At 40.8% G+C, this 15,551-nt stretch overlaps 1 protein-coding gene and 1 pseudogene across 3 annotated transcripts in view; one reads left to right on the forward strand and one right to left on the reverse strand.

The window, feature by feature from the left end:
* Positions 1–15,551, reverse strand: part of Arhgef3 (Rho guanine nucleotide exchange factor (GEF) 3) — a 332,874-nt gene that overhangs the window by 1,607 nt on the left and 315,716 nt on the right. For all 3 annotated transcript variants that reach the window (XM_013030784.1, XM_013030785.1, XM_013030786.1), the window contains 3 exons: positions 15,235–15,492; positions 7,930–8,100; positions 2,258–2,444 (listed from right to left, as the gene is read on the reverse strand). In XM_013030784.1, the coding sequence (XP_012886238.1) occupies positions 2,258–2,444; positions 7,930–8,100; positions 15,235–15,492 (616 nt within the window). The remainder of the gene's footprint in view (positions 1–2,257; positions 2,445–7,929; positions 8,101–15,234; positions 15,493–15,551) is intronic.
* On the forward strand, positions 3,997–4,366 carry LOC105996557 (annotated as a pseudogene).

Below are 15,551 nucleotides of genomic sequence, written 5' to 3' on the forward strand. Positions count from 1 at the left end.
ACACACACACACACACACACACACACACACACACACACACACACACACACACACACACACTCCTCTGCTTCAGGGGAGTCTGTTAAAAATACAGATTCCAGGGCTAGGAAGGTGGCTCAGTGGTAGAGCGCTTGCCTTGCATACATGAGGCCCTGGGTTCGTTTCCTCAGCACCATATAAAAAGGAAAAAAAAGTCAGAAGTGGTGCTGTGGCTCAAGTGGTAGAATGCTAGCCTTGAGCTGAAGAGCTGAAGGACAGTGCCAGACCCAGAGTTCAGGCCCCACAACCAGACCTCCCAAAAATACAGATTCGAGGGTCCTATCCTTAGAGATTCTGATTTAATATTTCTAAAGTGTTTAATAATCTATAATTACCACAAGTGCCCCAAGATAGAGTTCTTTCCAATATAAGAAGCTCTTTGTAACATTAAAACATGCCCACAACACAACCCTCAACACCAAAGTATCTGTGTACTTAATATTCAATGATTGCAAAGAGCTAGTATAAATCTAGTTTCATTTACAAATGAAATTACACTTCTATTACTTCAACAGGAGTAACAGGCACTTAAAAAATGGTAGCGCACCATATGTAAAATGCTTTTTGGGGGGAAGTGGAGCTGTGGCTTAAGTGGTAGAGTGCTAGCCTTGAGCAAAAAAGACGAGCACAGGCCCAGAATTCAAGCCTCAGGAAAAAAGAAAAGAAAAGCTTAGGGCCAATAGTCAGGCCCTGAGTTCAAGTCCCAGGAATTGCACCCCCCAAAAAGAGAGAGAGAGAGAGAGAGACTCCTTTTTCAACCTAGCAACAACATTAACAGGTATCTAATGGGCCTCATATGCCTCATGCAGTGCTTGGTTCACAGAGCAGTCAGTCTGCTAAACTACCCCTTTGGCCAAGAGACTGGAAGCCACCACCTTAGATGGCTTAGAGGCTGAGTCATAAAGGCAGAGGAAGACCAATGTTTCACTGTCAGCAGGGGCAATGGCTTTAACTATATATACATCAGTTTCCTTATCTGTAAAATGGAGGAAATGAGAACCTACCTTATAAGGTTGTTAAAACAAATAAATGTGATAATAGATGTAACAGTTTACTACAACGCCTGGCACATAGTCAGAACTCAAGAAATACAAAGTTTTTTCTTTTCTTTTTTTTTTTTTTTGTGCCAGTCCTTGGGCTTGAATTCAGGGCCTGGGGATTGTCTCCACTACACTTAAGCTACTGTTCTACTTCTGGCTTTGACCCACAATCCTCAGATCTCGGTTTCCTGAGTAGCTAGGATTATAGGTGTGCGCTTCTGGTGCTTGGCATAAAGTTTTATTTCCAAAAAAAGCAACTACCACTACTACTGGAATCGAAGGATTGATAAGCACGGACGAAGAAGTACATATTCATCACTTTGACAACACAGGAGATTCAAATGTTCCCTTCTCAAAGAAGACTTCCCTATCATATCTGAAAGAGTTCTCCTGCATTAGCCATATCTGTCTCCTTACTGGGTTTTGATTTTCTAACCAGCCTCAGGACTATTTGGCTTTCTTTAACTCATATGCATTGCAAGCACCTTAAGGGCAAGGCAATTCACTGCTTAGTTTGCCACTGTACACTCATTTTTAGTGTTCAACCTGTGGAAGATATTTGATAGTTTTTGCTATTTCCACTTTCTTCCTAATTCCTTTAATAAGTCGAGTTTGAGAAGCTCATTACAGACAAATGCTCATTCCAGTTGCTTATTTTTTTTGGTGTAATTGTTTTTGGTTTTCCTATGTAGCCCAGAAGGCCTCATACACATGATACTCTTAACTCAGTCTCCAGAGTACTGGGATTACAGTTGTGTAATGGTGTCTGGTTCCTAAGCTGACCATTCTTAAGTCTCTTAAGAGAGAAGCCTGCTAGTTAACTATAAAACCCACCTATACAGAATTGGTACTACACAGGGATCATGTGGTAGTAAACATGCTTTTATCAGAGACAAGTACACTTTTTGAAGCATACTTTTTATCAGAAACAGGGAGTAAAAAGAGCACTAGCTATGGGCAGATGGATTCACTTAACAGCATCTTACTTAATCCTCATAGCAACCTTATAAGGAAGGTAGTATATTTCCCCTTCAAAGATAGGAAACTGATTATACCGTTAGCAAGGAGGGAGAACATTAGGATAAAGCTTGACTCCAAATTTGTGGCTCTTCTCTAACAGTAGCTACTGCCTCCAAATCCCCATTACCCAAACTCTCCAGTACATCACTCATACATACTTCTCTCGTTGTTGCTGAAAGCCCCTCGTAGGGAACCACCCAGCCTCACTTCTCCATCCTGCAGGTCTTCGAGCAGGAGGTCCTTCACGGGGATTGGTTGCCGGTACAACTGGTAGCAGAGCTGTTCATTGTGGGTTACAGCTCGAGTGATCACAAGCACTTCTTGGAACAAGAAAACATGTAGTTTCTAGAAAGAAAAACACCCACATGATTTCCTTAAACAATAAGCTAATACCTGGTGGATTTGTGGACCTCTGTGATATGAGGGCCACATAAAACAGGTTCACAGTGTCTTATGAATTTATGCTCAAATCCATGTCTAGGAAAACAGAAACTGGGCATGTGGGAACCATTTCCAGACACACACACACACACACACTGTGTGTGTGTGTGTGTGTGTGTGTGTGTGTCTGTGTGATATACTTCCCAATAAACTCCTTCTTGGCACCCAGAGAGAAAGCCTTTCTAGCTAGGTGCTGGCAGTTCACGCCTGTAATCCTAGCTACTCAGGAGGCTGAGGATCATGGTTCAAAGCCAGCTCAGGCTGAAAAGTGAGATTCTTATCCTCAATCAACCAGTAGAAAGCGAGAAGTGGAAGTGTGGCTTAAGTAACAGAGGGCTAGCCTTGAACTGAAAAGCCAAGATAGAATGCAAAGTCTTGAATTCAAACCTAAGTATTGGCACACTCACACACAAAAAAGCCTTTCTTTTCACAAATAACTATAGCTAGGGCTATCAACTCTGAATATTATACTTATAGTGCAATTCACAATCTAGGCAGACACATGGCCTCCAAGTCAACTAAGAGAAAAAAGGGAATCAAATAAAGGGAATATAAAGAGGGAAAAATTAGCCTGGCTTTGCTGTATATACTTGATACTCTATGAGATCAGAATTAGCAATAGGCTGTAAAGGAAGAAGGTGTATAACAAAGCCTAATATTAATTTTTGCTTCCCAAACTCTTAAAACACTTGTTCTTTGAACCGCAGAGCGGATCATCAGTTTCATCTTGTAATTCCAGCAGGGAAGGATCAGAGCATGTTGCAGCAGCCATAGAAAAGATCCAAGTTTTCTTCTTAGTAAATTCATTAGCACTTCATGTTTTCTGAAAAAATCATGCTTCAAAGGTGGATTAATAAACCAGGCTCTGGGGGCTCACACCTGTAATCCTAGCTACTCAGGAGGCTGAGATCTGAGTATCACGGTTCAAAGCCAGCCCAGGCAGAAAAGTCTGTGGGACTTTTTTTTTTTTTTGGTCCGGTCGTGGGGCCTGAACTCTGGGCCTGGGTGCTGTCCCTCAGCTCTTCAGCTCAAGGGGAGCACTCTACCACTGAGCCACCTTCCCAGCCCCAAGTCTGTGGGACTTTTATCTCCAATAAGACCACCAGAAAACTGGACCAAATCCTCCCCAAATAAAACCTCAAAACAAGAGCTGGGGATGTGGTTTAGTGGTAGAACACCTGCCTAGTATATGAAAGAGCTTGGTGAGATTTCCAGCAACACAAAAGAAGATAAAAAGACAGGGAAATAATAAAACAAAAAAGAGTTGAGCTAAAGGCTATTTTTAGAGTGATGATAACGCAAAGAATATATTTAAGATGTTCTTTGCTGGAGGCCACACTGTGATTTAATGTACTTAAAAGAATTTTAGAATTGTGTTTGCAGCCGCCGCCGCGCCAGCGCCGCTTCTCGTTCGCCGAGCTCCAGCAGAAGAAGGGGGGGTTGAGGCCGCTCCGCCATGGCTCACACCAAGCCGACCGCCCGCAAGTCCACCGTGGGCAAGGGCCCCCGGCGCAAGAGCGTGCCCTCCACCGGAGGGGTGAAGAAGCCGCCCCGCTACAGGCCTGGTACTGTGGCGCTCCGTGAAATGAGACGCTACCAGAAGTGCACAGAACTTCTGATTCCTTCCCAGCGTCTGGTGAGACATTGCTCAGGACTTCAAAAGAGATCTGTGCTTCCAGAGCGCAGCTGTTGGTGCTTTGCAGGAGGCGAGTGAGGCCTATCTCGTTGGCCTTTCTGAAGATACCAGTCTGTGTGCTATCCATGCCAAACGTGTGACAATTAGGCCAAAAGATAGCCAGCTAGCACGCCACTTAAGAGTCCACTAAAATGGGAGGCATTTAATTCTCAAAGTCCCCCCCCCCACCTCCTTTCCTTGTTATCAGTAGTTCTGAATGTTACATTTTTTCCCCATGGGGTCAAAAGGTACCTAAGTATATGATTGCCAGTGGAAAAATAGGGAACAGAAATCAGGTATTGGCAGTTTTTCCATTTTCATTTGTGTATGAATTTTTAATATAACTGTGGGGACATAAAGCATTAATGCAAGTCAAAATGTTTCAGCAGTTCAACTTTATAACAATTAAAATCTGTTAAATTTTTCTGGACAATGCTAGCATTTGGATTTTTTAAAAAAATAAGTAAATTTCTTATTGATGGCAAAAAAAAAAAAAGAATTTTACATTGCTACTTCCTCAGTCAGCCTTTCAGCTGAGCACAGATTGTTCAGCTTGTCTGAACAATCTTTAAAAAATATCCTTAACTGGATGCTGGAGGCTGACATCTGAGGGCTGCAGTTCAAAGCCAGCCCATGCAGGAAAATCTGTAAGACTCATCTCCAATTAGCTACCAAAAAGCTGGAAGTGGAGCTGCAGCTCAGGTGGTAGAGTGCTAGCTTGTGCAAAAAAAGTTCAGGGACAATACCCAGGCCCTAAATTCAAGCCCCAAGGTTAGCATACACACAGAAATATATTTCTGTATCTATATCATATATATAATTATATATAACTGTATCCCTCATTTATAGATGCTCACTGAAAATATCTCTTATTTCAACTCAGATCTTTATGCCCTTAAACTATTCCACCTTGTTTTTGTTTTTCTAATCTAGGACTTCATTCACAATGATCTTTACAACTCTATTAGGGGCAAAAACCAATCGACCTCCCAGCCCAATTGCTATCTTTGATCTCAAAACTATATGTTTATAGCATGAACTAGATTTCATATTAATGCCCAAGACATGTAAATTAGACAGTCCTCAGCTCTTGATATATAAAAGAGACCCCTCGAACCCCAAGTGTTTCTTCCTGTTTCCCATAGGTTTTCCTAGAAAGAGCCTTCAGGGAGAGAGTGTCAGGTTACAGAAGTCATTCCCTCTTTCCTCCCTGGTTCTTTCAGGCCATGAGTAAATCCATATCTAATAGGTTTCACTGGTCCCACAGTACCACTGCCTGGTTGGATCCACCGCAGCCCTGATAATAAGCTATGTATGTAGTCACTGATATCAAGGAACTTTTCCAAGCATACTCAGTGACAATCTAAAAGGTGTCCCTTGAATGATCAAAGGTAATCGATCTCTTCTAGAATGAAGACTTCTGTTTTGAAATTAATTAGTTATTTTGGGGTGATACTGGGTTTTTTAACTGACAGCTTTGAACTGATAGACAGGTACTCTCCTACTTGAACCATATGTCTAGTTCTTTATTTTCTATTTAGCATATCTGTATCATTTGAATCTGTCTATTGATCAACCAATCAGTCAATCAGTAGTACTGGAGTTTAAACTCAGCAACTCCCACTTGTGCCATATTTCTAGCCCTACCTAGATTGAGAAAGTATTGTGTGTGTGTGTGTGTGTGTGTGTGTATTTGTTTGTTTCTGGCGGATGGAGGGGGAGTTACTGGGGCCTCACTAGGCAGGCGTTCTACTGTTGAGTCATGCTTATAGGTTCTGTAACATACACTGATTATTCTTCAGATAGGGTCTCACTTCCTGCCTGGGTATATTTATGGACTGTAATCCTATTTTTTTGCTTCCGTAGCTCAGATTACAGGCATATACCACCACAACCAAATTCTTACAGTAAGATGGAGGCTCATGGACTTTTTTCAGCCAGTGATTTATTTCTGCCAATTAAGAAGGGGTCTTTTGAGCCAGGCGCTAGTGGCTCGTGCCTGTAATTTTAGCTACTCAGGAAGCTGAGTTCTGAGAATAGCAGTTCAAAGTCAGCCTGAGCAGAAAAGGCCGTGAGACTTATCTCCAATTAACCCCTAGAAAACAGGAAGTGGAGCTGTGGCTCAAAGTGGCAGAGTGCTATCCTTGAGCAAAAGAGCTCAGGGACAGCACCTACTACCACCACCACCAACAAAAGGGGGTCTCTGCACATTGTTTTTGTCTGGGCTGGCTCCTACCAAATAGGATTACAGGTGTGAGCAATTGGTAGCTAGCTTGTGATGAGTTCTTAATTAAGAGTTCTTGGCTTTCATTCTAGAGGTTGGCTAGATGCTGAAAACAAAACATAATGAAAGGGCTGGGAAGTTGGCTCAGTGGTAGAGCGCTTGCCTTGCAGGCCCGAGGCCCTGGGTTCGATTCCTCTCAGCACCCCATAAGCAAAAAGAAATAAAGCCGGAAGTGGTGCTGTGGCTCAAGTGGTAGAGCGCTAGCCTTGAGCTGAAGAGCTGAGGGACAGTGCCCAGGCCCAGAGTTCAGGCCCCACAACCGGACCCAAAACAGAACCAAAAAACATAATGAAAATAGAGACCTTTTTTCTTTATGGCTATCTCAACACAGAAACTTAAAAGTAATAATAATAAACACACACAATAGCTTGGTGAAGTGAATGAGTTTTTAAGTCTCATATAATTCAACTCTATCCTATAAGCAAGTGTGCATTTGTTTAGTGCCCAGTATGTTATAGGTTCTCAACAATGACGAAACACAGGCCTCATTTAAAAAGCACATGGTATAATGACAGATACTCACAGAATTATAATACAATTAGTGAATAATTATAAACAATTAGTAAGTGCTTCAGAGGAGATCTGTACATGTTACTAGAAGATAGATGATTATTTAAACAACAAAACCCCCCAATAATATAAAAACATGGGTTACTCAGTTGCCAGCAAGAAGAGTTTCTGATGTAGCTAAATACATTCAATTTAAAAGCTGTTTTTCCAAGAGTAATTCTTTAAAAATCCTGTAAAAATTACCCTTTCTTTTCTGACATCAAACTTGAACACGTAACTTAGACGTAACATGTGATAAGGTGTGCCTGTAGTCCTACCTACTGGGGAAGCTGAGGTAGGATTGCTGGAGGGTAGGAGTTAGAGGCCAGTCTGGGCTACAGAAGATCTCTTCTTAGGTATAATAATAATAATAATAGAAGGGGTAATATTAACTGTTATATATTTATTTTTGAAGGTTGTGGTCTAACAAATAAAAATTTGGTAAGCTTATGCTGGTTTCCAAAATTTTTTCTGAATATACATTAGCCCATGATAATAAAATATTTTAAAAGTTGTATAGAGGCATGGCTCAAGTGATAGTGTACCTGCTTAGCAAGCACAAGGCCCTGAGTTCAAACCCAGGACCACCAAAAAAAAAAAAGAAAAATTAAAGAAGAATATATATGTATCTATATTTCTATGATGTGAAAACAAACACCTGGAAGATCTATGATGAGCTGGTGGCTCACACCTGTAAACCTAGCTACTCAAGAGGCTGAGATCTGAGGATCATCAGCCTGGGCAAGAAAATCAATGAGATCCTTATTTTCAATCAACCACCAAAAAGTGAGAAAAGGAGCTCTGGCTCAAGTGGTAAAGTGCTAGCCTTGATTAGGAATTGGGGAGGCCCCAAACAAGATCTCAGGAGAGTAAGTACTTACCACACCCCGGTTGTTCTTCAGTTCACCATGACAACACAGGACCCTTGAACAGTCAATCAGGGAGTCTTTCTGGCCTTCTTCCAAGTAAAGAAGCCGCTCTTTATAATAACGACATTCAGATTCCCCAGTTTTGATGTTGATTTCTGCGACAATTCCCTGGATGATATTTATCTATAGAAATGAAGAGGAGGACTTATGAGGAAAGTAAGTAAATCATCCACAGGGCTAGCCTACGAGTCACCAAGACACAGCACGTCTAATGCTGAGTTTCTAATATTGGGAGTTCTGCTTTGGGGAAAGTGAAAAGAATTCTTTCTCTTAATAAAAATTATTTTCATATGTATATGTGTGTATATATATAAATATACCTACATATATTGATATAAATATATATACATACACACATATATCTATTTATATGTATACAGCTTTATATGAAAAAATTTCACTTCATAGAATCATAAAAAGTTCTGTGCAGGAGTTGGCTTGCCTAGCCTACATATGCACATATATTTATACACATATCCAAGTATAGAACTACTGATAATTTTATCTGAAGGGAAGAGATAAAAGATAATCTTTGATATTGAAGGCATGGTGGTATATGCCTGTTACCCTAGCACTTGGGAGACTGAGATAAGAAGATCAAGAGTTAAAAGGCCTGTCTGCACTATGTAGTAGATTCCAGACCAGCTTATACTACATGTCTCAAATAATGACCAAAGATTCCTGTACAACATGGGCCAAGGAAAGAAAACGGCAGAATGAAGAAATACAAAAGAGGAGGTCATTTTGGGGACTTGAAAGCTACTTTCAAAGTCTCTCTATAGGTACCCCAATCTATTATAAAACAATGTTTGCAAACTACTGTGAATATGCCTTGGATAAAAACAGGGACAAGGGCTGGGAAGGTGGCTCAGTGGCAGAGCGCTTGCCTTGCATGCATGAGGCCCTGGGTTCGATTCCTCAGCACCACATAAGAAAAAAGAAAAAAGCCGGAAGTGGCGCTGTGGCTCAAGTGGTAGAGCGTTAGCCTTGAGCTGAAGAGCTGAGGGACAGTGCCCAGGTCCAGTGTTCAGGCCCCACGATTGGACCCCCCAAAAAAACAAAAAAGCAACAAAAAAAAACTAGGGACAATATGTACATATACATTTTCATTCACGTCTATAGCATATACAAGTGAGTTAGATTCAAAGTGGTATAATCAAAACAAAAAGCAAAACAATCTAGATGTGATCAGTGGTCATATTTTGATGTGTTAACTTTATCAAGATAACATGTCTAAATGTTAGATACTGTTAGAAAACAAAGAAATGAAAGACTGAAAAGATGCTGACTCAATGATGGGACAGTACATATGTACTGTCTGCCATGTCAATAGCATATGTGAGTTCTTTTGTTGTTGTTGTTGGTCATGGGGCTTGAACTCTGGGCCTGGGTACTGTCCCCGAAGTCTTCAGCTCAAGCCTGAGCCACAGTGCCACTTCTGGATCTTTCTGTTTATGTGGTACTGAGGAATGAACCCAGGGCTTCATGCATGCTAGGCAAGCACTCTACCACTGAGCCACCTTCCCAGCCTACATGTGAGTTCTTGGTCACATTTACTTAACCAAAAAAAAAAAAAAAAATCAACCTTGGTGAAAAGCAGAAGTTTTGTTTCTCAGTCAGAAGTTACCAGGTCTGGTACTGTGTTAAAGTATACATGGGATATAATTACCAAACCAGCCATTGCTACAATATCTACCTAACATGTATGGAAGTACAAAAGTTATCCTCTAGTAGTATTTACCCAGTTGCTTTGGGTTGATCAAAGGCCAAAAAAGCTGGTGGTAAGGAGGATGGGGGAGGGGGGTTGGTGGTGGTGCCTAAATTCTGGTCCTGGGTACTGTCCCTCAGCTCTTCAGCTCAAGGCTAGCACTCTACCACTTGAACCACAGTGCCATTTCTGGCTTTTTCTGCTTATGTGGTACTGAGGAATGGAACCCAGGGCCTCACACTTGCAAAGCAAGCACTGTACCATTGAGCCACCTTCCCAGCCCCTCCCGTCCCTGTATGTTTTTTTTAGTTTTTTTTTTTTTTTCAGGAGGCTGAAGCAGAAGGATCTTGAGTTTGAGGCCAGGGTGGGTAAAAATAGTGAAAAACAAATGATGATGATGATGATGATGTTTTGGGCTGTACTTAAGTCAGGTACTCTACTGCTGAGCCATTGGCCTCTAGTCGTGTGTGTGTGTGTGTGTGTGTGTAATCATTGTTCCTGAGTCTTTTCAATCAAGGCTGGCACTCTATCACTGAAGCCACAGCTCCATTTCATGCTCATTGGTGGTTAATTGGAGATAAGAGTCTCACAAACTTTCCTGCCTGGGCTGGATTTGAACTTGTCAGATCTCAGTCTTTAACTAGGATTTCAGGTGTGAGCCATCAGTTCCCAGCCTCATGTTGAGATAGGGTTTTACTTCCTGCCTGGGTATCCTCCAAGACTGTGATCCACCTATTTTAGTCTGAGATAGAAACTTTTGGACTTTTCTGCCAGGGCTTGCCTGAAACTTCAGTCCTTCTGGTCTCAGACTCCATGTAGCTAAGATGACAGATGTATGTCAATGAGGTCAAAAATAGGGAGGGATCTTCAGAATTTTCTGCACAAGCTAGCGGCAAATGGCAATTCTCCTAATTTTAGTCTATCCTTCTACATGGTGCTGGACCTTAATTTAAAAAAAAATAATGCTACCAAAAAATTTTTGGAGATAAAGAAGGGATCTATGAAACTCCTAACAGTCACTGGTACTTTCAAAACAACAATACATGTCACAAAATAGGCTAAAGTCATGACTCATCCTTCAAATTAACTTAACTAATGTTTGTTTGTTGAGTACCTTTCCATGTTATAGCAGTTTCAAAGAAACAAGAGTAGGCCCCTGGTTGTCAGAAGCTTAAAACATGGAAGCTTCTAAGAAATTGCTTTATGTCTACCTTACCCATGTTCTTTATACAGAGATGAAGCTATATTCTTTAAAATATTTTTTTAATTCCTTGTTTTTGAAAGACCTTAGCATTGATGGCTATGGCTTATCTTGCCAGTTAAGTATTACTGGGGCAGTACTTGAGTGAATTTTTCAAGTTGCCTGCAAGTGTTTAGGAAACCCAAAAAGAATGCACCACAGACAGAATGATGTGTTCACTTCCTAACTGAACTCAGGAAATTAACAGTGGCATATCAAATGAAGATTCATAAATTCAAATGCCACCATGGTTCCTTAGGCAGCTATAACTACCTTCAAATACTGTTCTTTCTCTGTTATTTGAAAAAATAATACAGACAAAACAATGGCAACAGTGCTGTCACTCCATAGTTTTTATATACATTTGCAATAGTAACTCTGAACCCACTTTCATTTATTGAAAATGGTGTATTTGTATTTTGTATTTATATCTTCCTGAATATCATGTCCTGAGTCTTAAGGGAGATTTATTTTGCAAAGTGTCAGGGAGGTATAAGTTACATACAGCAGATTGTTACTAATAAACTCCCATGGTAGTTATGCATTGAAGTGAAGCTTATTGTTGCAAACTGAAATTTATTGTTCATAGTGAAGGAAGGAAGATGAGAAATACAACTGTACAGAGGCTAGATGCTGGAATTCTCATCCTCACAGTGGAATCTAAAAGCCCTGGCTATCTACTCCAATGTGTACCAATGTCATCAGCTTCCGACATGAAACAACAACAGCAGTGTTCATTGTGGCTGTCTGTTCAAAGGAAGAACTGTTCTGACTATTGAATTCAAGGATTATTTTCTTGTGCTACCCCTGGGGTATGAATTGAGGGCTTGAGGCTATTCCTGAGATTTTTTTTTTTTTTACTCAAGGCTGGCACTCTACCACTTGAGGCACAGCTCCACTTCTGGCTTTTTGGTGGTCAATTGGAAATAAGAGTCTCATATACTTTGTTGTCCCAACTGGCTTCAAATCTCAATCTTCATATCTCAGCCTCCTGAGTAACTAGGACTATAGGCACAAGCCTGTAATCAAGTGCCTGGCTCCCCCACTTTTTTTTAAAGCAGTTGGAGAGCAGTGGTGGGAGCAGGGCAGAGATGGTTTGCAAGATAATTTTCTGTCAGAAACAATTTTTTTAAGCCAGTCCTGGGGTTTGAACTCTGGGCCTAGGCACTGTCCCAGAGGTTCTTTTTCTCAAGGCTAGCACTCTACCCCTTGAGTCATAGTGCCATTTTGGGATTTTTCTGTTTTATGTGGTACTGAGGAATCAAACCCAAGGCTTCATGCATGTTGGGCAAGCACTCTAACACTGAGCCACATTCCCAGCCCTGTCAGAAACAATGCTTAAGAGATCCAGCCACTAAATAGCTAATTCTGTGAAATATCTGAAAAGAGTTCTACTTTAAGAAGTTCCCTTTGGGAACCATTTCATTCATTCATTTGTTCAATTGCTCACTCATTCATTTATTATACTGGTATTTGGGCTTGAACTTAGCGTCTCATGATCTTGCTTTGTGTTTTTTCACTCAAGGCGGGTGCTCTACCCTTTAAGCCACATTTCCACATCTGGATTTTTGGTAGTTAACTGCAGATTAAGAGTCTCTCAAAGTTGTCTGCCTGGCCTGGCTTTGAACCACCTCAGATCTCAACCTCCCAAGAGGCTAAGTGGTGTAGGCATGAGCCACTGGCACCTGGCCAAAACATTTCCATCATTCCTAACTAACAGATCTCATCAGAGGACTGATTGCAATCAACCTCCTAGTTGCAATTTACTGAGACCTCTGGCTTTTCCCCTTTGTATAGATGGAAATTTATTCAAGGAACATCTAAGTTGATCTACATCAGCACCATGGGGTTTATTTCTATCAAACACTGACAATGCTCCCCATAGTACAGAGCTAAATAATTCTGCTCATTTTGAAAAGAAGGGGAAAATACTCCATACTATAAATGGGCACTTAGAAGGCTTGCTTTGCACACACTTGGAAATAAATGTGGTATATTGTACTTTGTGCTTAGTTCTGCCTGAAAAAAATTCAACTTTTTTTAAGAAAATTTTTTATTGAGATTAAGTGATTACATCAATTTCACAAATTTCACAGTATTGTAAAATAGTGATACTTAAAGTCACAAACACATTTTAACCTTCACAAGGCAAATTGTCATTATCATGGTTTATAATGTTTGTGAATTCTATGAACTTTGACAACTATTTCTTTCACATCGGGTGGTATGTACATTTCTTTCCTTTTGCTTAGTGTAAGCTGCTCCATCTTTCCCTCTCATTCCCTCCCTCCAATCGCTGCCCTTGAGTTGCTTAGTTCATTTTTATCAATGTCCAGTGAAAAGATAAAACTTTTGAAAATGGCTTTGCACTTTATGCTCAAAGGAAACTGGTAACTTGCATACTGTTTCATGTTGCAAACAATCATATTCTTATCCATCTGTTTTTTGAATTCAAACTTTTGTTTTGAAACTTTTTTCGAAACTTTTAGTTTTCTTTCTAAAGAGGACAAGATCCTTTCATGTTGTGTATTAAAAAGGTTATCTTTTTAGTAAAACTGAGCAGGCTCATGTGCTTCCCAAAAGTAATTATTTAGAGTAGCTGGAGCTCACTGTTGCTTTTATTCCTGCAGACCACACATTTGCTAAGATGAAATATGATGAGGAAGAACTCAATCACACCCCTCCCAGTAACCAAAGGACATGATGAAGTGAGCCGGCCTCTTCCCCGGGGCCTGTGGCCCTGTTCCATGCAGTTCCAGGGCCTGGTTTATGTGTCTTGGGCCTGTCAGATACGCAGAACACCTCATGAATAAGGAGTCATTCCTTGTTTTAATCTATCCTACATGGCAGCACAGAGGTCTTACCACAAATCCCACCTGGTAACAAGACAGCTATCTGCAATTCCAAAGGCAACAGGGTTCAAAAACCTGGCCAGTTTTCCATATCAATATACAGGGCTATTAAGTAGAAAGGTACAGGATTTGGAATCCACACGAATGGAGGTTTGAATATTAATTCCATCATTTGTTGGCTCTGGACCTGAGCAAACTATTCAACTGGTCCAAGAGGAATCTAGAAAATGATCCCAACAAGGAAATCTTATTCCCATTTTCTGCTTGAGGAGCAGGAAATTATTCTTCCTTTTCCTCCCACATGTCCCTACTCTCATAAGTTATAAGTATTGCCTATAATATGAGTATTATCCATAAGGCAATTACTTAAAATTGATTTAAAAGATACTTGATAAATGTCAGTAATTATTACTATTTTTGTTGTTGCTACTACCCATAATTATTAAACCCCTCTGTGGGAGACAACTGGCACTCTGCTCAGTAAGTTCAAGGCTTTTGATATTCAAATTACTTATAAATATCCTGTTGCCATTGTGCCTAAATAAAACAGGGAACAAGCAAAGCCAGGTGCAGATGGCTCATGCCTGTAATCCTATCTGTTCAGAAGGCTGAGTGCTCAAGTTTGAAGTTCAAAGCCTACCAAGGCAGGATTTGTCTCAGGTTTGTCTGTCCAGGCTGACTTTGAACCCCAATCTTCATTTCTCAGCCTCTTGAATAGATAGGATTACAGGGGTGAGCCACCAGTGCCTGGTGGCTTGTCATTTCTTTACACCTGTGGTCAGGACACTTGCTTCCCTGGTGTGTCCACTGGTCTTCCCCCAACGCTAAAGAGTGAAAATCAGCTTTCTGGGTAGAATGTTCATGCTTTATAGTATTCTAAGGATATAGAATCCTTTCTCCCTTATCATCATCTGTTGCTGCCAAGGAAATATCTGTATTTTTTCATATTACCTGACCCATACTCAATAAATATTTGCTGATTGAGGAACCTGATGGTTAGCAAGAAGTTGGATTAGTCTCCTCACTGCAACTGGGAACTATAGGGGGCTAGATCTTAAACAGATGTCACCTTCACAAATGGGCTTTGGCACTACACTGAAATGTGCACACTCCCATTGTCTTTACTAGATAGGTGATTCAAATTAAAATCTTCACAGTCAGCAACTAGAAGACCAGATTAAAGTCACTGATGCAAAGTCAAGAAATTTTAGAACCAAAGAGACCTTAAAGTGTATTTCAAGTAACACTGTGTTTTATGGGTTAGAAAAACTGCAGCAGAGAAAGGACGGGTGACTTGCAATACAAAAACCAGATTGACAGGTAGCAGGCCTGGAGCCCAACATTCCAACGTATGCAGTACAGATAAACCCATTCATTTCCATGTAAGTAGGATGCATAAACCCAGTCCACTAACTGAAATGGGGAAATGACCAGGTAAGAGAGAAAGAGAAACTTACAGCTTCTTCCAAGTGCTGCTGATCCGGATTATCATTTGGTGTGTGCCGCAAGATTTCTCGAAGAAGCAGAGGGTATTTTACCAGACGACTTCTTGGAATATCAAGGAAATTCCAGAGATCTAGCTTGCGGCTAAAGGGGGATTCTAAACATCGCTGAAGGAAATCCTGGACTCTGTGATCTTGCTTTTTGTGGTCCAGTAGGGCTTTTGCGGCCACTTGATTACTACAATAGCTGTCATAGGAGCTGAGACAGGGCAGCTAAAAAGGATGCATAAAAAGAAGGTTGGGAGTTAAAATAGTTGAGCTCTGAAGCTACA

This window comes from Dipodomys ordii, unplaced genomic scaffold, assembly GCF_000151885.1.
Source record: "Dipodomys ordii isolate 6190 unplaced genomic scaffold, Dord_2.0 Scaffold132, whole genome shotgun sequence".
NCBI classification, from domain to species: Eukaryota; Metazoa; Chordata; class Mammalia; order Rodentia; family Heteromyidae; genus Dipodomys; species Dipodomys ordii.